This window comes from Barbatula barbatula (assembly GCF_947034865.1).
Source record: "Barbatula barbatula genome assembly, chromosome: 24".
In the NCBI taxonomy this organism is placed as follows: domain Eukaryota; kingdom Metazoa; phylum Chordata; class Actinopteri; order Cypriniformes; family Nemacheilidae; genus Barbatula; species Barbatula barbatula.
The window spans coordinates 18,116,878-18,142,841 of NC_136787.1; the positions used below are offsets into that span (position 1 = coordinate 18,116,878).

General features: G+C 41.3%; 2 protein-coding genes across 6 annotated transcripts; one reads left to right on the plus strand and one right to left on the minus strand.

Annotated features, from left to right (window-relative positions):
• Positions 1-377: 377 nt before the first annotated feature.
• sgsm1b (small G protein signaling modulator 1b) lies at positions 378-12,979 on the minus strand. Its single transcript, XM_079448900.1, has 25 exons — positions 12,745-12,979; positions 12,609-12,652; positions 11,822-11,897; positions 10,942-11,104; positions 10,583-10,735; positions 9,948-10,015; positions 9,684-9,826; positions 9,258-9,389; positions 9,047-9,171; positions 8,895-8,962; positions 8,647-8,810; positions 8,435-8,561; positions 8,174-8,300; positions 7,727-7,791; positions 7,493-7,638; positions 7,285-7,413; positions 7,066-7,227; positions 6,897-6,962; positions 5,206-6,402; positions 4,987-5,111; positions 4,812-4,894; positions 4,587-4,696; positions 3,056-3,152; positions 2,752-2,919; positions 378-2,661 (listed from the first exon to the last, which is right to left on the minus strand). The coding sequence occupies exons 1-25, from the start codon at positions 12,749-12,751 to the stop codon at positions 2,573-2,575; spliced, it is 3,834 nt and encodes a 1,277-aa protein (XP_079305026.1). The 5' UTR covers positions 12,752-12,979; the 3' UTR covers positions 378-2,572.
• A 572-nt stretch (positions 12,980-13,551) lies between these two features.
• nup155 (nucleoporin 155) lies at positions 13,552-25,522 on the plus strand. 5 transcript variants are annotated; one of them, XM_079448109.1, is made up of 34 exons: positions 13,552-13,657; positions 15,328-15,494; positions 15,590-15,727; positions 15,842-15,938; positions 16,017-16,087; positions 16,223-16,315; positions 16,494-16,757; positions 16,874-16,947; positions 17,163-17,254; positions 17,383-17,480; positions 17,561-17,829; positions 17,911-18,081; positions 18,173-18,283; positions 18,371-18,465; positions 18,942-19,027; positions 19,157-19,219; positions 19,833-19,986; positions 20,079-20,145; positions 20,320-20,435; positions 20,510-20,613; positions 20,685-20,818; positions 20,920-21,111; positions 21,585-21,723; positions 21,810-21,945; positions 22,021-22,174; positions 22,252-22,356; positions 22,434-22,588; positions 22,688-22,817; positions 22,893-23,006; positions 23,102-23,222; positions 23,296-23,406; positions 23,744-23,880; positions 24,549-24,655; positions 24,733-25,522. In XM_079448109.1, exons 2-34 carry the CDS (start codon positions 15,353-15,355, stop codon positions 24,869-24,871), a joined length of 4,179 nt encoding a protein of 1,392 aa, XP_079304235.1. In that variant the 5' UTR covers positions 13,552-13,657; positions 15,328-15,352; the 3' UTR covers positions 24,872-25,522. The 5 variants fall into 5 exon arrangements, with proteins under 5 accessions (XP_079304235.1, XP_079304236.1, XP_079304234.1 ...); XM_079448110.1 differs by lacking the exon at positions 13,552-13,657 and adding an exon at positions 13,852-14,002; XM_079448108.1 differs by lacking the exon at positions 13,552-13,657 and adding an exon at positions 14,627-14,750.
• The last annotated feature ends 442 nt before the right edge of the window (positions 25,523-25,964 follow it).

The following is a 25,964-nucleotide window of genomic DNA, read 5'->3' on the forward strand; positions in this document are numbered from 1 at the left end:
TGATATGAATGAAAAAGAGAAACACTTTTCATGTTGCACAGTTAACATTCAAAACCCTGTCAGTTTGTTCATTTAGTTCGTTGTCCTGTGGAAATTCGCTTTGTATTAGTTAGACTAATTTATAGTTCGTTCGTTTTTAGTTTTTGGAAAAGTTTTAATTCATAAATGCAGAAGGTGCACAACTTTAATTATATGTCTACGTAGGAAATGTTATATTATAATATTTAATATCATTGATGCCTTGATGGATGGTTGTGATATATTCTAATGAAGGAAAATAAATCAAGGGGACATCATAAATCTCACAATTCCACAAACAATATATTTGTTAATTTCAGTTTACATGTTATTTTCAAGTAATACACATTGGTGCCAATACAGTCATCACACACATTTATTAAAGATTATAATACAGATTATATCATATGCAGCACGCAGTTCTGACAGTATACTATGCCGTTTCACAGAATACAATAAAAATATATAGGTTTCCAGAATAAATTCAACAAATCTTTTGTGTCTTCTCGTCAGCAGTTCGCCTACATTTATCATCAAGTATTGTTTTACAATGCACACGGCAAACATGTTTACATATTGTAATATTGTGACCTACATAGGGTATCATTCAATGTAAGCTAATGATACAGAGCTTAAAACAGCAATACACACAAATAGAACCGATAAAGAGATGAAATTGGCATATCAGGAGGGAAATTAGTTTTATAACACTGGCACTTTAAACAATCAGTCGGAATTACTGTTCAGCCGGTTACCACAATCACATCAAATCCAACAAGTGCTAAAAGTATGGAACAACCATACATGTTTGGCTGCTGGTAGCTCAGAGCGCATCTTTACAGACCTCTCGCACACACATCTATATGGCATACATCAGATATATATGAATATTTGTTACAAATTAAAACTCTTCATTACACACACACACACACACACACACACACACACACACACACACACACACACACACACACACCAAATGGCTTTGTGACACTAGCAGCCACTGCATGTGTCCCTGAACAGAGAAACGTAAGGCAAAAGATCAATACACATGAAAGTATCTCTGGTAATTGATTGTTTTACAGTAAAGTTGCTTCACTGAGTGAGGTACTTCATTGTATAGCAGCTCAACGTATTCATGAAAGTCTGATCGATACAGTTAATGTGTTTATGTCATGACATCCCTGTCATCCCAAAAATAAAAGAACAAGCGTTAAAAGGATAGTTCAAAGACAAAACACAAATTCTGTCACCATCACATTTTCACCCTGAAGACATTCAAACCCAAAACACAGAAGCCATTTTGAGAAATGTCTCAGTGGTTTTGTGTTCATACAATGAAGGTCAATGGGGTTCAATGTTGTTTGGTTCCAACGTTCTATGAAATATCTTCTTTTGTGTTCTGCAGAAGAAAGTAAGTCATACAGGTTTGACATAACATGAAGGTGAATAATGATGAAGTAGTTGTCGTAAATGAAGCTTTGGAATAGAACAATTAAGATTTGTGCATATTGTTCAATGGAATGGTCGTGAAAATCATGTCGCCATGCAAAAGACTTAACTGTTCTAACATTTAAGTGGTCATATGACGCGGCTCAGACAAATATTATACGAATATTTTCCACATAACGTGGATGTTTGTATCTCCTCTTGGCCCCGCTTCGACGAAACGAGTGGATTTTTACAAAGCTCATCCCTCTGAAATGCGAGATGTGGTATGATTGGCCAGTTAACCAGTGCGTGGTGATCGGTCGAATACTGCAAGCGGTGTGACGGAAATGAAACGCATCTTACCATATTTGGAACATCAGGTTCCTCTGCAATTGATCGGACGGTACGTCCACCTTACTTGCATAAACATTTGGGCGGTCTTAGTCAAATCAAATCACAAACTGACGTAGATTTATTTTTCGATAGAATGCATCTTTTGTTTCCGACACTTAAATTTTTAGCAATTGTACATCTAACACATGCATGGGCAACTTATAACACACCAAAGACACATAAAAACACGTATTCGCGCCATATGACCCCTTTAAACTTCATTTACTTTTTTTTCGGGTGTTTTTAGTCTATGCTGATCTGATAATAGCTACTGTCTGATCTCGCAGACGAAGCTTTCGTGCAAACATCGTGACGTGAACTCTAAACCTTTACAGAAATGATTGTAACTGATTATCAACCCTCTCTAATTTCCACATATTTAAAAAATAAATCAATATACAGCATTCTGTTCAATACTTTGTGCTTTTAGATCGAAATCGATCTAAATGTGTATCAGAAAGGGTGTGTTTTCGTATTTGGTCACATACACGGACTTTCATAGAGAATCTTTTTTCATATTTATAGCCATCTGTAACATTCACAACCTTATAAAACTATTCTCCGCGTATCTTGAAATAGCATCTCTTTTTTTACCCTGCGTGTAGGGCTTTCATGAGAACAGATGAAAACAACACTGCCATTCGCATCTATTTCAATCCAGTTTTGTTTTGATGACCGAAAATTGACGTCTTTTAACATTTCATCACGGAAGGGCGGCATGGGAAAGCGTTCATTTATTCTCAATAAGGATCTGGACCTTGTGGACTAATTCACGAGCCATCACCAGAACTTTCGGGACATCGTGATGCTCGGCCATTTCTGGAGAGAAAGACAAACAGCATATGATCTTCTAACATTGATTCTGCATTAGTAAGACATAATTTCTTAGAATGTTACATCACGTCTCACCATTGAAGAACTTGATGATGTCTGTGAAATCCATGTTGTTCTCCAGGATGATGTCTCGATACAGCTCGACCAATGCCAGAGCGATGAACAGTACAAAGTGCTCAGAGGAGGCGTAACGGGCCGCCCAGATGGTCTCCCACACCGAGAACACGTCATCGTAGACCATTTCTTTAAAAGAGAAAAAACCTCAGGGAGAACTGTACGCATGTAATTCCTCACTATTGTCATCACACATCACATCTCTGTATTATCTCTGTGACATGCAGACACAGATCCGTCCCAGCAGCGTGCGTGTGTCTCTCACCTCTCTTGAAGTCTAAGAGAAACCAGCGATAGCAGAAGTAAAAGTGTGTGTAGTCTCCATTCTGCTGCATGAGCTCAAACAGCTCAGAGTCCAGAATCTGAAGAGATGTGATAGAGACACAGAGGTCACACACATGTCTGTGTACATGAATGTATGTGTGGTCGTATTTGTCTATCCTTGTGAGGACTAAACTGTTTTAGTCCTCACAAGGAGATGGTGTATGTTAAGTGTACAGTGTGTATACAGGTTAGGTGTGTGTCAGAAAGTATGATAAGTTGAGCTACTGTGTTCAATTGAGCTGTGTGAGGTTGTGCATCGTGCATTTTGCATCGTGTGTGTTGTGTATGTTGTGTTTTAGTGCACGTTGAGTTGTGTCAGTGTCAGTGTATGTTACGTGTGTTGAGTGAGTGTGTGTATGTGTGTGTTATTGTATTTCAAATTCAACGTGTGCGTATTAGTGTGTTGGGTTATGTATGTGTGTTTGTGTATGTTGAGTTTATGTGGTCTGTGAGTTTGCGTGTGTGTGAACATATGTTTAGTGTAAGTGTATGTTGAGTTGTGTCAGTGTCAGTGTATGTTACGTGTGTTGAGTGTGTGTGTGTATGTGTGTGTTATTGTATTTCAAATTCAACGTGTTGTGTGCGTGTTAGTGTGTTTTAATTGAATGCGTGTTGGGTTATGTATGTGTGTTTGTGTATGTGTATGTTGAGTTTATGTGGTCTGTGAGTTTGCGTGTGTGTGAACATATGTTTAGTGTGAGTGTATGTTGAGTTGAATGTGTCTGCGGGCGTGCGTGTGCATGCATGCGTGTTTATGTGTTGAGTTGTGTGTGCGAACGCGTGTGTGTGTTGTGTATGTTGTGTTTTAGTGTATGTTGAGTTGTGTCAGTGTATGTTACGGTGTGTGTGTGTGTTGAGTGAGTTATAGTGTGTGTGTGTGTGTGTTATTGTATTTCGAATTCAACATGTGTTGAGTTGTAAGTGTGTGTGTTGTGTGTTTTAATCGAATGCGTGTTCGGTTATGTATGTGTGTGTGTTCAGTGAGTTTGTGTGTGAACCTATGTTGTGTGTGAATGTAAGTGTATGTTGAGTTGAATTTGTGTGCGTGCGTGTGTGTGTGCATGCGTGCGTGTATGTGTTGAGTTGTGTTTGAGAATGTGTGTGTTCTGTATTTTGTGTAGTAGTGTATGTTGAGTTGTGTCAGTGTATGTTACGGTGTGTGTGTGTGTTGACTGAGTTATAGTGTGTTAGTGTATTTCAAATTCAATGTGTGTTGAGTTATGTGTGTGTGTATCCAGTATGTTGATTGTGTGTTTTATTTGAATGTGTGTTGAGTTATTTGTGTGTTAGCGTATGTTGAGTGTGTATATGTGTGTGTGTGTGAATGTGTATGTTGAGTTGTGTGTGTTACTGTGTTTTAATTGAATGTGTGTTGAGTTATGTGCATGTTTAGCGTATGTTGAGAGTTTGTGTGTGTGATACTGTGTGTGTAAATATATGTTGAGTGTTTGTGTATGCTGAGTGTGTGTGACCTGTATCAGGGAGCGCATGTTGGCGAAGTGTGTGTCCATGGCTCCTCCGTGGGGAAAGTTCTGGTTCATTCTCTTCATGAGTTCAGTGAAGCAGCTGAAGGCTTTGGCCTCTGACAAAAAAAACTGAAACTTTGCAGCGATTTCACAATTTCAAACATCCGATCAGATTTTAGTATTAAAACGATCATGTTTAATAAAAAATGTAGAGCGATGTAGGTTTAGTACCGTCATCCAGGATGACCAGCAGCGGTGCGAGTAAATCGCACATTCCCTGGACATATCCGATATCAAGATGCTGCCACACGTAACTAAAAGAAGAAATCAATGAAACACAGTAAACAGATCTCTGTAAAAGAGCTTTGGGTATAAACACTGGACACACACAGAGCTCTGTAGATACCTGCACATGATATTACGCAGTTTCTCCAAGTTGGCCGTAGTGAAATACCAGAAGTTTCTGTCGCAGCGCTGGACGTCTTTATCAATCCGGTGGAGATTGAGTGTGTACAGGTCAACCAGTTCCTGCTGCACACGTGAAAGAAATCAAAACATTGAGTTGAGAATATCTTTGACATTTTTCTCACAGACATAAAGCGAGAACATCTCTACAGACTCTTACAGAGTAAGTGGTCCCAATAGACGACACCGGAGATGCGACATCATTCTTGTGCTCCCCCGTGACTGCCAGAGAGTCCGGTTTGGGGAATAAGTTCTCCATCTCCGGTTCGTCCTCAGAGATTGCGGATTCCGTTTCTTCAGGGCTGGTGTTGACGCCCGGATCCGTGCAGAGCTGCAAAGCCGGCATTCCCATCGATTTCCCCCCGGACGCGACCATGGGGCGGCTCAGAGTGAGCGGCACCCTCGATGTGTTACTCTCTGAAGACATGAAGACCACGGAGGACGCGATCTCTTCCATCTCTAGAGCTGACGGGGAGTCATCTGACATATCCGGAGATTGTTTGGATAGCGAGGTGAGGGGACAGCAGCTTTCCGACTCTAACTGTTTGATGATGGATTTGGCTCTGTTGTAATCAGACTCCCAGCCGATAGATTGCGGTGTCATGATGCTGCTCGCGTGTAGATCTTTAACATTCTGAGATTCGGGTTTTGATGAAAGTTCTGAATCGTCGGCAGGCGTTTGCATCTCTAAGCCGGAGGTTTTGTGTTCTTCCAAAGCTTTGGGTTTGTCTTTGTCCTTCAGTGAGGACTCTGTATTGATCTCTTCTGTGTCTTTCTTTTCTTTTTCGTGTGTGTCTGAACCCTGCTCGGCCTCCGATTTCGTTTTTTCTTCCACGGGCCGTATGGAGTCTTTCACCTTGGTTTGGTTTTCACCCTTGATGTCTTCTGAGTGTGATGATCCTGTCACATCTTCACATATTTCAGATGATGTTTTGGTGTTTTCGACACTTTCAGCCGGCTGAATTTCAGCATCAGATGCTTGAGGTTTGCTCAGCTCAACCTCTGAGTTCTTCGTTGGTGAGATGTGAGCATCTTTGGCTTCGTCCTGAGCCCTCGAGCCCTTTTCTCTCTGCTTCTCATCCGGGTCAGAACCGGGCGGGATGTCAGTTTGAAGCTTTGCTGTCGGCGGTTCTCGAGCTGTTTTTGGACCGGATTCTGGCACAGACGTCTCCTCTGTGCTCGGAGAGCAGTCTGAGAGGCCGGACGTCACGGAGAAGTTACGAGATGACGGATGGCCTGAATCTGGAGAACTGGTGCAGTTTGGAAGCGTTCCGTTTGGGATCCTGGGCTGTGGCTTCTCATCTTTTGGTTTGGGCTCAGATTCGATCGGGTCAACTTCATCCACAGAGCCAAATACCTGCAGACGGTAAAAACAGATAACAGTGTGTGAGTTTCCTTGTTTGAAAGAGCTTTACAGTGATAATCTAAAGCCCAAACGAGTCACAAATAAGATCTCTTTAATATCTCAATGACGCTAGACGTCTCAAATTATGATTTCTCAATAGATTCTTCCAAGATTGAATGATCTGAACTGTGCTCTCCTTGACATCAATGGGATCAAATGGAGACCAAATCGCTTAAGTCTCATCTGCGTCTCAGATATTTCTCCTGAGAGTCAATTTCAATGACTCCATTAGAGTTTCAGAAGTGATGCCTTGAACTGAGTTCAGATTTGTCAAGTTTGCAATCAAAAGTCAATATTATTGAAGATCTCAATATGAACTCTACGGTCTACATTTATTTTACACCTCCATACTCTTCATGAAGTGTCTAATTTCTTCTCTTTTACTTCTCAGAACCAATCGTATGAGACTAAATTGAAACTTGAAATCTATAGACTTGAAGTCTCACCTGAGTGCTGCTATTGGAGTCGCTCTGAGAACACGCACAACTCCGTTTCTCTGAGATGCTCTGAGACTAAATAAAGAAACAGAAACGAATACACATGAACGTAAACACCGTTACGGATTTAGATCTTCCTGCAAGCTGTGTGTGGGTGGAAGCGAGCGTAAACATTTACATCGGTGCTGATGGTGGAGTCCTGCCGCGATTCGCTGGCACCCGACGCACACTTAGCCAGTGCAGCAGCGTGCTGTTCCTTCTCACGCTGTCTCACGATGGCCTCGCATCCCAACCACTCGCTCATGGTCTGCTCATAACAGGCTCGGACCTGCTCGTCCACCTACAGAGAAGATGGTCATTAGGGTTTGTGATGTTTTGAGGATTCTGCATCTCTCACCTCCTTCCTTTCTTTGGGGGTCATGGTGAAGTGGTAGTGTCCTAACAGGAATGGCCAGACCTCCTTACGTAGAGACGGTTCCACACCGCCGTAAAAAACCAGCCGCAGGAGCTCCTCTTCCTCGAACGCCTGACGAGAGGAAACCGAATGCTTGTTTACGTGTATTTCAAAGAAGTATTCAAATGGATGTTTAAGGAAGGCTACATACAGTACTGTCCTGTAGAAACGTTTTCCACACTTCTGCGGACAGCCCACCTCTGGCATCATAGGGAATGTCAGGCTCAACGATGGTGAGGTTTACCAGGGCTGACAGGTGGGTACGGACGGTGGACAGATGACGACAGTACGCCAGCCCTTAAAAACATGCACATCATATTAAAAAGTGAAAATTGGAAACGGTTTTCTGAAGTGCACAACGAGGGATAAATGTCATGGTACATACAGCCGTAGAAAGCACGAGAAATGATTTGATGTTTCATGGTCTCGCAGAGTAACTTCAGCGGCGCCCTGTAAACAACACATGCAACAATAAAATATGATTGTTTTTCAGTTATACACTTTGCAAGCACTTGAAAAGAATTGAAAATATGATTGTGCCAGCTATGAATTTCTTTCATTAAGAGCCAAAAAGGTTTTAATGCATTAGAGCGAAATATTGAATCAGTCAAGGACAGCATAGATGGGAACTCTATCAACATTGACACAATTCTTGAGACCTCAAGATTTGATAAAAAAAATGAATTCCATAAATATTGTATTAACTGTATATATATATGTATGTATAGATACACTTTATGTCCTTTATAAAAAATTTGACTTGGATATTTTATCCGCATCAAGAATATGATCCATATAAATGGAGAGTGTATCATATGAGGATCAGACTAGCCTATCGTGGTTGCATCCGTTGGGAAGTCCTCCATCCGATGAGCCGTTCCGAGAGCAGGAGGAACAGGAGGATTTCCTGGGGGCGGGTTGCCAAAGATTCACACTCTGATCCATCAACTCCGCTGCCACTGGAACAACGTGAGAAATGTGAGCCCCCTTATTATTACATACAGATATTACACAGCTGCAAATCACGCAAGGGAATGAAGGATTTTTAAAGGATTTGTCTTATGAGACAAGAGACACATCAACACTAACATACCAAATTCCTGACTGCCTGGATATATGATCCGGAAAACATAATCGGTTGCTTCGTCTTCGTCTTTGTCAGAGAATGACTCGCTGGATCCGTGCGGGCTTCTTTTACGTAGTTTTGGGAAAACCTTTCCCTGGAATGGTAACAACACTGTGACTAAAACAATGTTTCTTGTTCCAGCTGTTGAATAATGTGTAAGGTAATTCAAGGTTGCAAACCTTTCCTCTTTGAGACCACAGAGGAGGATCTAACTGGCCATGAGGCAGAAGGCCTGTTTCCAGACACGTGAGGAACTGCAGGAGATGACCGCCTTTCGGAAACCGGAACGGAGGTCTCTGGATCCCGTCCTGGCTCACCAAAACCACCGTCCCACCACTGCCCACTGTACTCCAACAGATTGTGGCGAACCCATCAAAGTACTGCTGATATATGAAAACAAACATGCATACCTTACGTGTTGATGTACCTTGCTGATGGCAGTGCAAATACACGATCTCCTCCAGACGAATCGTCATTGCGTAATCCCAATACACACTGCGGAGGAATGAAAGAGAAGGTTGACGCTAAATTTAAATTATCACCTTTATAAACCCAGAAAACATCTCTCACTAACGTCACCTTTTCTCATAATCCAACTCGCCCATGTTTCCGTTCATCAGCTGGTTCGGTGTCCACTTCAGGGTCATCAGATCTGCGGTCTGATGGAGCGAGAGGTATCCAGGGATAGATTCCATATCATCCGTCTGAGAAAACACATGAGATTTACTGTCATAGTGTAATAAAATGGCATTTTTCAGCATATCTGAGTGATGTGTGACATCTGACATACCGGCTGCACCAGGACATTATTCTTCCCGAAAAGCAGCGTCGCTCTGGAATTCTGATGAAGAGATTCGACATAATCCCGAGCCCAAAGAGAAGGTCTGTCATCCATACTGCCGCTGGACTGCCTCTTCTGGATCTAAACAACAACAGAAATCACATTCATAACATGATTGCTATAATAAAGCTTTTTATTTAAGTACAGTACCAAGTTTCTCACAATTTCGTAGATGTTTTACAAAATTCTTAAATATGGTACAGTATCAAAATGAAAGAAAAATTCTACATATCTATCAATGCAAGAAAAATGTGAATTTAATTAAGCAGCTTTTTAGGAGCAACTATTAAAATCAATTGTGGTATTTTGATGGGTTCAGTTTGAGAAATCGGATCAAGCTGATGATGTCACGGATCGACTCCAGGCGTGTCTTACGAGAGCGGGACGTTTAGTGGGCGAGTCCTGTCGGCAGTGACCGCTGTGAATGCGATGCCTCTGCACCAACTCATCGGCCGACGGATCTGTCCAGAAGTGATTGGCTGTCTTTGCTTTTGTGTACTCCAAAGCACAGGGACCAACTAAAAAACACAAACTATGGCTTCAAATTTTTGGTTTTCAAAACAATTATATTGAAATTAACATTTAATTCAATACGCTCGTTTCAAGAAAACATATCTTAAAAAGAAACAAAGCAGATACCGAGCAAAGATGCAAGAATTGGACCATCGACTGGGTCTCTCAACAGAGCCTCTCTTTCGTAGAATTTGCTGAAATACAAAATAAAAGACTCTCAGGCAATGTCTTGCAATTCAAAGGATGTGATTTGAACAATATACAAACATTTAACATATATGTTTTAGTAATATACAGCCACGGAAAAAAGAGGAACGCATTCCATATGTTTATTTAATCATAATTTCTAGATGTACTGTCATCATTTCAGTCCAGTGTCTGTTTAATTTCAACAAAATCAAACCTCAGGAGTGACATAAAGTCATCAAACAGCAACGTGAAAGACTGACAGCATGACAATACACATTCATAGAAATCCCCCATGAACAAATATGACTGTTATATTGCTTGAAAGTGAATCTGAATCTGAAAAAGTACTATTTTCACACGTTTCTCCAGTTTTCTGCAAAGCAATGCAAATTTTTTATTTGAAATTTGGGAGAAATATTTGTAATAGTTCACAGAATTAAACAAATATGATCTTTTTACCTAAACACACACCTAGAAATAGTGAATACAAAAAATGAATATAATTTTGAAATGGTGTCTTAAGGTTTTCAGTGGCTGTATATTATATTTAAAAAACATCAACATTCCTTCACCTGCTGTTCTCCACCAAGTAAAGGACGATTTTATCCAGCACTTTTTGCGTGAGTGCTGTGCGAATCCAAAGGTGTTTGATAGCCAGAGGGGACATGTTGGGCAGTCCGGACTGCTTTCTGACATTCTCCTGACTCATCTGACCTTGGTTTTGTCTTATGTTGTAAAAATAAAAATCACACAGGATCAAAGTCAAACATCAGGTTGGTTGAGATGGGAAAACACCCAATATGATGTCAACACTGAACAAATGTACTTTCTTAACACAAATTCTTGGTTTGAAATCTCTCAAAATAATAATCTGAAAATTGCCTTTTCTGATTGAAATTTAATTTCATGTCATCGCTGGACTGTTTCTCACTTGTTCTCGATAATCTGTTCCAACTCCTGGACCTTTCTGCAGAGTGCCTCAGCCGGAGGAAACATCTTCCCCACTTTCATGAAAAGAGCGGCCAGCTTGTTACTGCGCAGAAACCCTGCAGCTCGTCGCTTGAGTCCGTGAAGCACGCAGGCTTCCACGACACCTGCACAAACATAACACAACCCCACACATTAGTCATTCTGCTTAATGAGACACATTCTCAGTTGAGTCACTCATATTTACAGTATGTTTATCTGCTTGTTTAAAGAACAGACAGAAGAACGTGACATGTGCTGCTTTGCCGTCATGAACAGACCGTTGGGTGGAGGTGGTTTGGACGTGGTGTGTGCGAACAGTCAGACTAACCGATGCCGCTGAGATAACCCAAGTCATTAGTTGTCCTTTCACCAGCCCACTCACCATACTGACACGTCAACACAACAGCTCACACAAGATAAAACTTTCCACTCAAGTCTGAGGTAAACCGGAAGAAAGTTCTCTCTAAACTTTGAGTTGGGCAGAACAGCGACATACGGCTTTGCAGCGTCTCCGGCGAGCCAGGTTTGAGTTCTTAAGCGGTTTCTACATCAATCCCCACCATTAAATAAAATAAATAAAAAAGTTTAGAGCTAGTTCACACAGAAATCTATTCTGTCATCATTAATTCACCCTCATGCAGTTTAAAACCTGTATGTGATTATTTCTTCTGTTGAACACAAAAGAAGATATTTTGAGAAATGTCTCAATAGAAGTCAATGTTATTTGACTACCAACGTTCTTCAAAATATCGTCTTTTGCGTTCTGCAGAAGAGAGAAAGTCTAGCAGATTTTAAGGAGACACCTGAGCCATATCTACAAACTGAAGCTGAGATCCACTTACCGCAGAAAGACAATATGTGACTGCTGTCCTCATGCACAAACTTGCGGGTCACGGCCTCTTCCATGATCTGTTTCACCTGAAAGTCCCAAAAGGTTCAAAGAAACCAACATCTGAGAATATCAAAGACATTTTCTTCATTGACAACCTCTGCGAATTATGGATACAGAGAGATGCAGAGATGCAGCCTGAGCATGTGTTGTTTGCATTAACCTGCACCTGCAGACAGTAATGACTCATACGAGAACGGGAAGGTGCGAACATTGCACTGAATGAGCTAACTGGGCTCTCTTACTCCGGGGCTGTACAAGCACGTTTAAAGTGAGCAATGGGCTCTGATCAGAGGTTCTGGTGATCATGACAACACAATTTGGAGCAGCTGTCATTTGGTTGACCTATAGAAGCTATGGGGATGGAACTACTGTGTTTCGTGAACATACATTAGCATCACTGACAAAATGAGTGCAACAAAACCAAAGGCAATTTAAGACATATCTTTGATGAATGATCCATTCTGGCACCAACAGGACACACCAGAACGGCCTTGTTTATATGGTCTGTATATAAATGCAGTAGAGATTTGCTGTTAAAAGCGACAGATGGATTGTGGTAGAAATACTCTCCATGCGTCTCATCACGACCAAAGAGAAGACATGCTTGGAGCGAGCATGTGGCATTTTCATCTGCTTTATCATCATCTGATTCAACAAACGACATTCTGCATTGGTGATGATGTGTACAACGTGAGATAAATACGAGGTGACGCTGATACAGAGACGCAAACACATACCTCCTTCTTCACGTTGCGCAGCAAGCGCTGACGCGTCTCTGTTTCTGTAAACAGATACGCACATTCTCATCCAAAATCATTCCACAAAAGGTTCATTTAACAAGGATCAAACGCGATCTTAAATGGAAGATCTTACCGCCCATGTCTGATGTCGTGTTGTTGTCTGATAATGGTCAATGGATGTCCGTCACAGTGAGTCAGTGCTGCGCATCGAGGGCGTGGCCAACTCACATCCAACGCATAATCTCTGTTGACAAATATGAGGCCGATGGTGTCGATCGGTCGCCGATTTCAGTCCGATCTTTCAACGGATGCTTTCGTTTCGGTGATGTTCTGATCTCTAGTACATTAGTACGATGTTCATGAGATGTGGGAACATCCTGCTATGATTGGTCACATGAAAGCCATGACAGAATGATGCTGTCCCGGTTCGGCCACGCCCTCTTCCATGGACCAGACATGCTTAGAACACATATAGGATGTGCCACATATACCACTGAATGGTTGTTTGCGTGTTATTTTTTACACCGTGGCTTTAAAACGCCACGTGACCAGTGAGGTCAGCACCATGGACAGCGAGTCATTGGAAATACTTGTGCGGTCACGTTTGATTTTATATGCTATAAACAAACGCAAATGTTGCACAAAAAATAACAAACAAAAGCAAGTAAAATTACACAAATAATACAATTATTTAGACAGGATAAAATTGTATGTGTAAAATAATAATGTGACCATGATCTCATTGTCTGGTGATTGTCAGACCCTTTTGTCAAAAGGTACCACAATATTTTATTGAACATGTATGCTAATGAATTAGCTTTTTTCTCTTTGTAAGATAATACGACGTCTACATCAAAGAATACAACAAAACACTCAATGAGATTTACTTTATTTGCAATAAAAATGATCGTTTATCTGTGATATGATAACATCTAACACCGTGTCCTAACCGAACGCGACGCGGCGCGACGGCCATTTCTGCGACGTCGCGGCTCACCGCTCGCCCTTTGTCAGCCGCGACGTCTCAGACGCAGTTTTTATTCGATGTAAGTTCTGCATGAATATTAATCGCCAAACATGGGTCATGACAGGCTATATACATTCGATCACATCCGTTTACATTATGAATTACTAGCACAGCGTCCGGTGAGGCATCACAGACAAAAACTTTCTGATTGGCTGTGTATTGTGATTGATTACACAGTGATTGATGATTGACATCCATGTGATTGATTTTTTTGGTTAGGATGCGGTGTAACATGTTTCAAATGAGCAAATGTCACTTTAAGGAAATAGAAACATTTATTCTTTTATGATTGGTCAGCGCAGCTGTCCCCAGTCTGTTGTGATTGTCATCTGCAAGTTAGCGGAGGACTGTAACATTACAAATTGTAATTTTGAATCACACTTTATCATTAATAATCAGATACGGTTTTAAATGTAAATATTTACAGCCGAAAAGAAAATCATTATTGTTTACAAGCCGATATAAGCAGTACCGAATGCCCGACGTAACGGTTTGTAAACATATACATCTCCACACTTGAAAACTATTCAGGACAGTAACGACAAACAATGTAAAAAAATCCCACACAAAACAAAGTAGAAACTGGTCTTTTATTCAAAAGCGTTATGAAAAACAGCGTCAAGCTCTTGCAACAAGGGTAACGCAGTTCAGAAATAAGTCCTTTCAAAATTGCTGAAAACTAGTGAAACTAAGAAACAGTGTTAAAATAATTGCTTTTAGACGATTTGTAGTCTTTTACATCACTTACTTAACAAGGCGGAGCAAAGCTGCAAAACGTGCCAGTACAGAAAAAATATTTTTAGTAAAATCATACATGAAATGCGCTGTTTAACAAGTCAATCTTAATACATTCTTGTTGTTATTATATTAGAGAACGTTTAACATTTGGTATCTGAAGGTGCAACATATTGAAAAGTCAATCAAATTAAGCACACTGTGTCTCAGTCTTTCGGACTTTTATTGTGAAATGTTACGCCGTGTTCTCCCCGAGTCCACGCGCTTCACACATCCACTCACTGCATCAGCCACACGAGCTTGGCGGGAGAAGTTCACTGTCAAATTTCACTCTGATCAGAATTTATGAAGTTTATGAATTTTATTTTTATTGAGAGGTGAGTCGATCATTGTTACAGTCGGCGTGTTTAAAACATCATTCCAGAGAATCGTCTGCTTTGACGTTGCTTTCTGCTTCAAGTTAGCCGAACAGCTAAAGCTAGCTTACATGTTGTGGTATTGACTGTAATGTTAGTTGTGTTTGAAATAAACCCAACATGTTTATTGTTTAAACTCCGATTACGCACACGACACGACTGCTATTACTGTCAGATGTGCAGTAGTAGTTTATAAACTGTCTGTATGTAACGTTACTCTAACAGGAGCTTAATGGTGATCTACATTTAATAACATTAGAGCATTTTGTATATCTGTATTTTTGCACGTTTGGTTAAAGCTCTTTTTCACAAATACAGTTAAATATGTAAAATAACAAATTGTAAGGACATCTGATATTCTCCTCACTATTGCGAAATCAGTCAAGTAGTGTTTTTAAGTCACGTTTGCTTTATTACCCCCCCCCCCACACACACACACACATATATATATATATATATATATATATATATATATATATATATATTGTACTATATTACAAGGACATACATGAATTCACAGTTTTTTCTTTTGTTGTAGGTGGTTTGTGTAGTCTCCAGACGTCATGCCGTCCATTATGGGCTCCAGCAGTCCAGCTGCAGTTCTTCAGGAGGCTCTGGAAAGCTCCAGCCGTTTGATTGACAGACATCTGCAGGAGGATCGCTGTTTTCCTGACCTGTCTGAGCTGCTCAATATTCCATCACACAGTAAGATCAACCGTCCGTCCATCTCTGGTCTTATTTCCGCTATCGTTTAAAACACACCAGCGGGTGTTAATCGCTTGTTTCACTGTGTTTGGCAGATATGCCTTCACTCTCGGGCATGTCCGATATGGATTACCCTCTGCAGGGCTCGGGGCTGATCAGTGTGCCCAGCCTTCCAGAACTCAGCCCCATCCGGAGAGTTCCTCTGCCGCCGGAGCTAGTTGAGCAATTCGGCCGTATCCTGTCTACAGATGGATGTCTTTACTTTTATAAGAAAACCTTTAACAGAGCATGACATTGTGATATTGGATGGGAATGTGTTGAAGTACCTTAACTGTAATGGTTCACAGATATGCAGTGTAACTGCATGATGGGAGTTTTCCCTGAGATCTCCAGGGCGTGGCTTACCATTGATAATGACATTTTTATGTGGAATTATGAGGATGGGTGAGTGTTGATGATGATGTGTATGTTGGTTGTATGGGAATTGTTTGAGGCGCTTGAATTGTCTTTGATTTCCCTCAGGAGCGATGTGGCATATTTCGACGGGCTGAGTGAAACCATTCTGTCAGTTGGATTGGTCAAACCCAAGTCAGGTTAGTTGGTTTTTCTTTTAAGTACAAACCTCTGCTGCTGTTGCTCATAAACCTTTGTCTTGAGATTTCGAGCTGTCGATCGGTTCTTTTACAAACTATTTTTTGTTAGTAACATGAGTGAGCTTTGCGTTTCAGGTATTTTCCAGCCTCACATCCACTTTCTGTTAGTGTTGGCCACACCGGTGGATGTTGTGATTCTGGGCCTGAGCTTCCCAAAGGCTCACACAGGTGAATGTTAAATTTCATCTTGCTGTTTGTGTCTTGAATCTCTGGCCATGATCATTGTTTTTTTTCTAAAGATCTTTCACAATGCGCTCCATGCTAGTTTTAAACACAAACTCGCCCTGTTGTCCATCTGCTTTGTCACTTTCTCACCGTGTCAATCTCTGTATATGAATTCCCACAGGTCTGAATGACAGTATGTCCGGAGCAATGCAGCTCCTCCCGGATCCTCTGTACTCCATCCCCACCGATAACACGTACCTGCTGGCCATTACCTCCACAGAGCAGGGCCGCATTTTCATGGCCGGGAAAGACGGCTGTCTGTATGAAATAGCATATCAGGCGGAAGCTGGCTGGTTCAGTCAACGCTGCAGAAAGATCAACCATTCCAAGAGCAGCCTGTCCTTCCTCATTCCGTCTCTGCTTCAGTTCTCCTTCTCTGATGATGGTAAGAACATTATTCAGCAGGGATACATTTTGGATCAGTACATGTAGGACATTATGGAAACATTCGGGTGTGATAGATCTGTGATTTTTATGTAATGTTCTAATATGATCTTGCAGATCCGGTTGTTCAAATCGCCATTGACAACTCACGAAACATTTTATACACTCGGTCGGAGAAAGGAGTCCTTCAGGTGGGCCATTATATCATCAATTATATTGTAATGTTAAAAAGTGATAGTTCACCCAAAAATAAAAGTTCTGTCATCATTTACTCACCCTCGTGTCATTTCAAACCTATATGACTTTTTGAAATTTGATGATGTCAGAATTTCCGTGTCTGTGTGAAATAATATTTTAATACTTGGAAGAGTGTTCTGATCTTTGCATGCATGTGTTTGTGTGTCAGGTGTATGATCTCGGAGCTGACGGGCAGGGAATGAGTCGAGTCGCTGCTATGTCTCTGAGCTCAATCGTATCTGCAGCTGGTAACATCGCCAGGTAACAGCATCCCCTGTGTTGTTTTCTGTAGGGATGCACCTCTATGTGGACATATTGGTAGTTATAGTAGCTGATGTCAGTTTAAAAAAATGTCTGTATAACATATATCCATTGCATCTTTTTTCTAGGACGATTGATCGCTCCGTGTTCAAACCCATCGTTCAGATAGCAGTAATCAATCGCTCCGAGTCGTCAGATTGTCATCTGTTGGCCATCACTCATGCTGGTATTATGCATTTTTTTTTGACGGCTATACTAATATCATTGCTCTCTGGGTTCTCAGAATTGTGTTTTTGTGCTGCGCAGGTGTGCGTTTGTACTTTAGCACCACCCCTTTCACGCTGCCCAACGGCAAACACACCCAGGCCCGACCCAGTATCCTGGCTCTGGTCCACGTGCGCCTGCCGCCCGGGTTCTCTGCGTCCTCCACCCTACAGAAGCCTGCTAAAATACACAAGGCTCTTTATAATAAAGGAGTTGTGCTGATGTCCGCCTCCGAGACTGAAGACAATGATGTTCTGTGGTGTATAAATCACGATTCATTTCCTTTTAAGAAGCCCCTCATGGAAGCCCAGGTCAGTCTTGTTGACACGTACTGTCTGTCCACCAGCCTGTTTGTCTTTATTTTACAAATGTCAACACCTCGTTTGTTACAGATGACAGTAAATGTGGACGGTCACTCTTGGGCTCTGTGTTCGGTGGAGGAAGTGACATCATCAAAGATCATCACTCCTCTCAATAAAGATTTCATCCATGTCACTGATTCTCCATTAGTTGTTCAACAGCACAACATCCCACCGCAGAAGTTTGTTCTCCTGTCAGCCCAGGTTTGAAGATCTCCATCATTATCATCACCATCCTCCACATGACACATCATCATCATGATCGTCTACCTCATCTCATTACGTTCTGTTTCAGGGAAGTCACATCTTTCACAAATTGAGACCCGTGGATCAGTTACGCCACCTGCTGGTGAGCAGCGCCGGAGGGGAGAGCGAGGACATTGAGAGGTTTTTTAAGCTGCACAAGGTGTCTGATGTCATGTCTGTTGTTAAAATTCAGAGAGATTTTCATCTGTTTGTGTGTCTGTTAAGCGTTATTACCGATCTTTCACAGGAGGAGCAGGCGTGTGCTACAGCGCTCATCTTGGCGTGTTCCTCGGCAGCGTGTGACAGAGAGGTGTCAGTGTGGGCCACACGAGCTTTTTTCAGGTCAGATGAAAGTCACGAATGTATTTTTTCCAGTGTGGCACAGTTGAATATGTGTCTATTGTTCGCAAGAATAGATCTAGACAGTGTGATGTGTAAATATGTTGTCACATAGTTAAAAACATATCTTTATTTAATTTTTGTGCCTGTCAAAATGATTTGATTTGGGAATATGTACCTTGAAATGTCACAATAAGCCAAACAAGAATTTCAGAGCGCTGCGCAATAAATTTTATTATTCAATTTAATTTATATAGAGTTTTCACAATTTGCATTGTTCCAAAGCAGCTTTACAAGGGTTATTATTTACAACTGCAAATGTTTACTGACTTAACTGTACGTTTTCAAATATTAAGGGTTTGGATTTGACTTGTTTTGCTGATATTTGTGTCGACGATGTATTCAGAAGTTAAACCAGTTCATCATTGAAAGTATTTTTATTTACCACGTCTGTCTATCTGTTTGTGTGTTATGTGCAGGTATGGCGGTGAGGCTCAGATGCGTTTCCCATCTGCAATATCGGCCCCCAGTAACGTAGGTCCCCTCTTCAGCTCTCCTGTACCAGGTGAGAAATTTATGACCTTGCCCTTAAAACTACACTGTTGAACCAAATTAACTATTAACCCTGTGGAACGCATGTCATGCATGTGATTGTGGTGACTAATATCTAATCCAAAATGTGCTGTCATTATAGGATCCCCATTGCCCATGGGCAGTCCCCTACCAAACCCCAGTTTTCTTGCTACACCTGCCCCAGGTATAGAAATAAAGACTTTTACTACTAGTGTGTGTGTGCTAATGACATAACTAAGAGGCCATCCACACGGACACAGGTTTAGCTGTATATGTAAACATTTGTATCGTATCTGCATTTCATCCACACGGATCCGGCATTTGGGAGCCTGATACCAATATTGTTTGTAACCCGGTCCCAAAGTGGATAAGTCTGAAAACGCCACCCTTGCGTTTTCGTGTGTACAGCCAATCGGTTTCTTTCCAAAAACAATGATGTCATCACCCCAGCATGCAAAGTTGATGTGCATGCTCTAAAATGTATTTTAGTGAATCTCTGTGGCAGAATAACAGCGCCACATACTGATTCGCTGTGTAAACCACACAGTTTTGAGTTGGTTTAGCGCATTCGTGTGTACGCAGATATTTCTTGGATGAGAAAAAAAAAAGATTGGATTGGTTAAGCTCTGGCTTCGTGTGGATGTGGTCTAAGACCATGCTGGCAAGAAAAACATGATGGTTAACCATTTATTCCGCATTCCCGGTCAAATCCTGATGTGAAAATGTCCTGCAATGGATTATTTTTGATATGTGAATGGCATTACTTGGAGTGGACCCATGATGTTTCTGTGCATCAGGTTTTTTCATTCCCAATGTGTCGACACCTTACGGCCCGTGTACACCCGGAAACTACAGCGGAGCCCAGCCCATCACAGCCATGTCATCAGGACCAGAGGTCACCTTCTCTGGAAAACACAACGGCATTAGTATTTACTTCAGTCGCATACTGGGGTCAGTCAGTGTTACATTCAGATCAAGCAGTTTTGACATATTTACCCACTGTGTGTATATTGATTTTATCTGTAAAAAATCACACGGTTCAGGAACATCTGGGATGGAAGTCTTGCCATAGAGAAGATCTTTAACACAGGCAGTCAGACCGTGACTATTGTGAGTATGGATATACTCGATGTGTTTTACATTTCAGAAACATTACATTTAAAAAAGCTTGATATAACCCCGCAAAAAAGTTCAGGCTCAGGATTTCTTTTGCTTTAACCTGTTACAGAAATAACATTGTATTACATCTGGCCGTTAATTTGTAGTGACGTGTCTGTGTTGTAGTTGGAGAGCACCGCTAGTTCTTCCGATCTGGAGGACGGTTTAATGGAGCTTCAGGGTCTGAAAGAATTCCTGGACAAAAATTCCCAGTTCAATCCATCTTCTCTGGGTGTGGCCAGGTAGGTGCCCGTTGAGTCTTTGTTTGTATGGCAGTAATTTTGTAATGTGATGGAGGATCTGAGTCGACTTTCAGTTTCAGCTCGCCAGCAAACCTGCAGCAAAGACTTCTGGGATTTATGCGTCCAGATGGCTCCAGCTCTCAACAAGTCCAGCAGGAGCTCCAGAGGAAATACCACAGTAAGTTTCAGCGTGTGTCTGTTATGTGCGTGTGTTGGGCGGGGGTGTTGATCATCTTGTGTTTGCCACAGCAGAGGCGCAGGTGTTTGAGAAAGCCTCTCTTCAGGCGATGCAGCAGCTGGTTCATCGCTCCTATCAGACACTAGCGCTCTGGAAACTTCTGTGTGACCATCAGTTTAGCCTGATCATTTCAGAGATGGCCAAGGTGAGCTCTCTCGTGCATTCTGCCCATATAAAAAAAGATGATTTGAACAAATAGAATGAGTGTGCATCGTATTTTCACTCGTGTTCTTCTCTCTCTCTCAGGAGTTTCAAGAGCAGATCAAGGCTGTTAGTTTTAAGGACGTGGTTGTTTCTGGACGGGAGTTGACCGGCGCGCTCATCACTGCCCTCATTAACGTTTACATCAAAGACAAAGCGTCTGTAGATACAGTGAGCGCTCACCTGAGGGACATCTGCCCTCTACTGTACAGCAGTGATGACTGCACCTGCTCGAAGGTACCGGTGATCATCTCACTGCTGCGTAAATGACACCATATTTTCTTTATCTCTTTTTCTCAAATGTTCAATTTAAAGGTACATTTTTGGTATGATAGTGTTTACACACTGTTGCCAAAATATACATTTACAAGAAACACAATGGGTTGGAATAAAAATAAAATACGAGGTGATGGATAAAAAACAAACGGCGGTTCACTGATCGCGTGCGGTTCATGTACGCCATCTTTTAGCGCTGGGACCACGCCAGCAATCAAACAAGATTTCAAACAATCTCCAAACGTTATATCCACCTTTTATATTACACATTTTGCTTAAGGATCTTAAAACATGTCAGTGCCATGTGCTCAAGATGCACACCAGTAATGAAAGACATTATTTATAAAACCTACTTAAATATTGTAATTTGATCAAAGCCTAGTCCTGTCTGTGAAACTGAGCCAAAATCTTAAATCAACATAAACCTTTGACAGGCCAACGAGCTTCTGCAGAGCTCCCGACAGATTCAGAACAAGCTTGATAAGGAACGAACGCTGAGAGAATCTCTACGGCTCTACCAGCAGATCAGCTCTCACGCGGACCTGCCGCTCGTCTGTTCACAGTACAGGCAGGGTAAGAACATCCATCTGATTCCCTGATACAAACTATTCAACCTTTTAGCTTTGTCTAACGGAAGTACTCTCCTTTGGTCCGTTCAGTGCGTTTCTATGAAGGGGTCGTCGAACTGTGTCTGACGGCCGCCGATAAAAAAGACCCTCAGAAACTGGGGCCACACTTCTACAGAAACGGAGAACCAGAGGAGGACATTTCTGGACAGCAGGCATTCCAGGACAGGTAAGAACATGCACACAGATAAACCGTCTCATGGAAACGAATCCACTCTCACTTATCATTCATGTGTTTATCCAGACTTTCTAGTTATAAATGCATCACGGACACTATGCAGGAGCTGGTGAACCAGAGCAAAGCCGCCCCTCAATCCCCCAGCGTCCCCAAACAACCCGGACCCCCAGTCATGACCTCTGACCCCAACATGTTGAGCAATGAGGATGCGGCCGCCCACGTGAGTCACGTGCCGCTTTGTTTTACAGACGTATGGTTTGTACATGACGGTTGATGTGGTTTGTTTCTTGTTTGCAGTTTGAGCAGATGCTTGATCTGGCTCAGCGATCTCAAGATGAACTTTTTCACATCGCTCTCTACAACTGGCTCATCCAGGCCGACCTTACAGACAAACTCCTGGAGGTATAGCAGATGTCATGGATGTGTCTGTAGTAAAAATGACATGCAGTGTTTTTAAATGAAACATTTCTCTGGTGCAGGTGAATTCTCCTTATCTTGAAGATCATCTGATGCACATGATCAAACAGGATCAGAGTAAAGTGCGTAACTTGGACCTTCTGTGGAGATACTACGAGAAGAACAGGAGCTTTGGGAAGGCGGCACACGTGCTGGCGCGTCTGGCCGAAATGCACAGGTAAGTGACATCACATGCGCGGGTTATCTGCCCTTAACTTCAAAGTTTTCAGCTGGTGTAGCTCAGTGTCAATACAAGCTGCTTGTGTTGTGTGTTTAGTACAGAGATCTCTCTGCAGCAGCGTCTGGAGTACATCTCCAGGGCCATCCTCTCCGCCAAGAGTTCCTCCTGTGTGTCCTCGCTGGGAGCTGATGGAGAGTTTCTACACGAACTCGAAGAGAAGATGGAGGTATTGACACACCACCTCATCTCGGTGTACATTTTGTGCATGTTGGGTTGTTGCAACTCTATCTTTGTCCTGCAGGTGGTGCGTATTCAAGTGCAGATCCAGGAGACTCTACGCAGACAATATTCCCAGCATCCATCAGTGCAGGGAGCCATCACACAGCTGGACTCTGAACTCATGGACATCACAAAGGTGCATGAAAAGCTAGGTTGTACATCCAATCAGATGCACGCCATGGAAGTTTTGTGTTGTGAAATGTTTGTTTTTGTTTGTTTCGCTCTCTGCAGCTGTACGGAGAGTTCGCTGATCATTTCCGCCTGTCTGAGTGTAAACTGGCTATAATTCACTGCGCTGGACATTCAGACCCTATACTGGTCAACTCGCTGTGGCAGGAGGTCATCGAGAAAGGTAAAATCTCACGCTCTTTTTCTCTCTCTGTACGCTCTCGTCCTTGCATCTGATTGGTTGTCTTGTGTTTCAGAATTAAGTGACAGTGTTGCAATGAGTCCAGCGGACCGGATGAGAGCTCTGAGTTTAAAGCTTGTGTCGCTGGGAAAACTGTATGCTGGAACACCACGATACTTTCCTTTAGGTACTTTAACCTCTGTAGTGTCCTCAAGTGTGGATCATGTGACTTGCCGTGACACTGCTGTGTCAACTCACTCAGTTTTTTTTTTATTCATTTAGTCATTTGATATTTACATTTATGCATTTGGAAGATAATTTAAGATGCAGTGCACTCGAGCTATAATTTTATCAGCATGTGTGTTCCCTGAGAAATCCCATTATCGTTGCACTCTTGAGCTTCTGTTGTATACTGTGTGTTGACTACATAGATCAAGATTTAACAGACAGTTTCAAGAAATTGTCATTTCTTTCATGTGTTGCCTTTTCTAGCATTTGTTTTTTTCTTTCTGTCATTCCATCAGACTTCCTGGTGAAGTTTCTGGAACAGGAAGTGTGCAAGTTAAGCTGGGATGTGGGTTTCGTGACCTTCACCATGAAGGAGATTGGAGTTCAGCTTCCACGTCTGCTTGAAGTGTACGACCAGCTCTTCAAGACCCGGGTATGAGATCAGAGCATATACTTTGCAACTGAGTTTTATTGTTTTTTTGGCTTTTATTGTAATATTTGTATACGTTAATGCTACATTTTTTGCCATAGTTTTGTCAAATATTATTTATTTAATGTAGAGTTTGGTTCCAAAACGAGATAACTCTGTTTGTTTTTATTTGAGCCATAATAACTAAACAAACACAGTTAACTAACACAATAAAAGACAGTAAGAACATGTTAACAAAATAAAAAATAAGAATTTTATCTCATTTTGGCACCAAACTGTTCATATTTATTTGCATTCATTTTTATCTTATTAGATTTAGAAAAAACTGAAAATTAATGTTTTGGTTTTAGTTCACTATTATAGTTTTCTTAAAAAAAGTTTTTCTAAAGTTCTTTATAAGACATCATTTGAGCTTGGTCACAATTGGTTGAGAAATTTAAAAAGAATGCAGTGGTCAAAATTAAGTTGTTTTGGCTTTAATTTTAAACAAGGGCACACAGATTTATTTAACAGTCTAATAAAATGTAAATATTAAGAGTTTAAATTAAAAATTCCTTTTCTCAGAGAACTTGTCAGGTTGTCGTGATGCTCATGGAGCTTCATTAACACTGTTTGTTTTAGCACATGGCACAATAATAATACGATTTTGGTATTCTGTGGGTTTTTTGTAGGACCCGTGTTGGCAGCGCTTGAAAAACCCACTTCACCTGGTCGAGTGCATCCATGTGCTTCTGTCAGGATACGCGGAGGACCCCAGCCGTGTACCCACCTACGACAGGTGAGAGCGCTTTGTCCTCCAGATGTTTTATAGATTTGATACTTAGTTTGGCACTCATACGCTGTTTCTCTCATCAGACGGAGGTTTACTAACGCGTGTCTGGATAATATCTGTGGATATCTGGTGGAGCTTCAGTCCTTGAGTCCTAACGCTGCTCTGCAGGACATCATACGCAACTTTAAATCCCTGCAGGCCAAACTGGAGAAACTGCATTGATGACGGCGAAAAGTGGAATTGACTCTAATCTCCTGGTCTGGAGTTTGATGGACACATGAATGAAGTAAAACACTGATGAAGAGACGTTTGCTGCGTTTACACACGGTGGATCTTTGCTCTTTCATACAAAATGACGAATGTTCACTTATCCATGGAAATGCAGAACTGACGACCAAAATAAACAGACCAGTTGTCTCCATCGTTGGTTTGCAGATGTTTTTCTTGTCCTCAGTTGCATGTGTAAGAGTGTTTGAATTTCCTTTTTTGGCTTGTGCCTGTTCTTATTTTAGATATTTTCTGCTGCTCGAATTGAAAGTGTATGACCGAGGTTTGTGTTGGACTTCAAATAGCATTTGAATAATGAGGATAAAGTCACAAGTGTTAAGAATTCTCACAGCATGGTTAGTTTTCGAGGCATAGTGTGTGTTTTTGTTTGTCTTGACATGGTTGTGTGGATGCATAGAGCAGGTTGAAAGGAAACATAATGCTCTTTGTTTTGTACTAGTCACCAAGGTCATCATTTTATCTAAACTATTTTATGAAAGCGCTTGATTATTTTCAACTACTCTTCAATTTTGTGTACTAAAATGATTGCAAATGATTTGAAAGCACCAATAAAAAACAGTTTTGTTGTAAACAGTTTCTTAAACAATTTCTCCCGTAATGATTATTTACCATATTTATTTTGATTTAATATTTTGTTAAACAGTTTTGAACGGTTCTTATGACGCTTTGTGTTTTTTCACCTTGTCCATGATGTAAAGATAACATAAGAACTGCATTCATAAGCAAATATGTCATTTGTTCACTGGTGTAATTGAGATAATTACAGTAATGGCTGCCATCAATTACCAGAAACACAAGAGAAATCAGTTTTTATTGCTTTGAAAAACACATGCAAAGTACTGTTTGTATACTTTTATAAACATTGCATTCGGTCTTGTGTTTAAATATGGTTTCCCATACACTCAAAAAATTGTTGGGTTATTAATTATCATTGGGCCAAAAATGGACAAAGCCAACGGTTTTGCTAAATGACCCCAAAAGATGATTACATTTGTCCCAACGATAGGTTAAAACAACCCAGCATAGG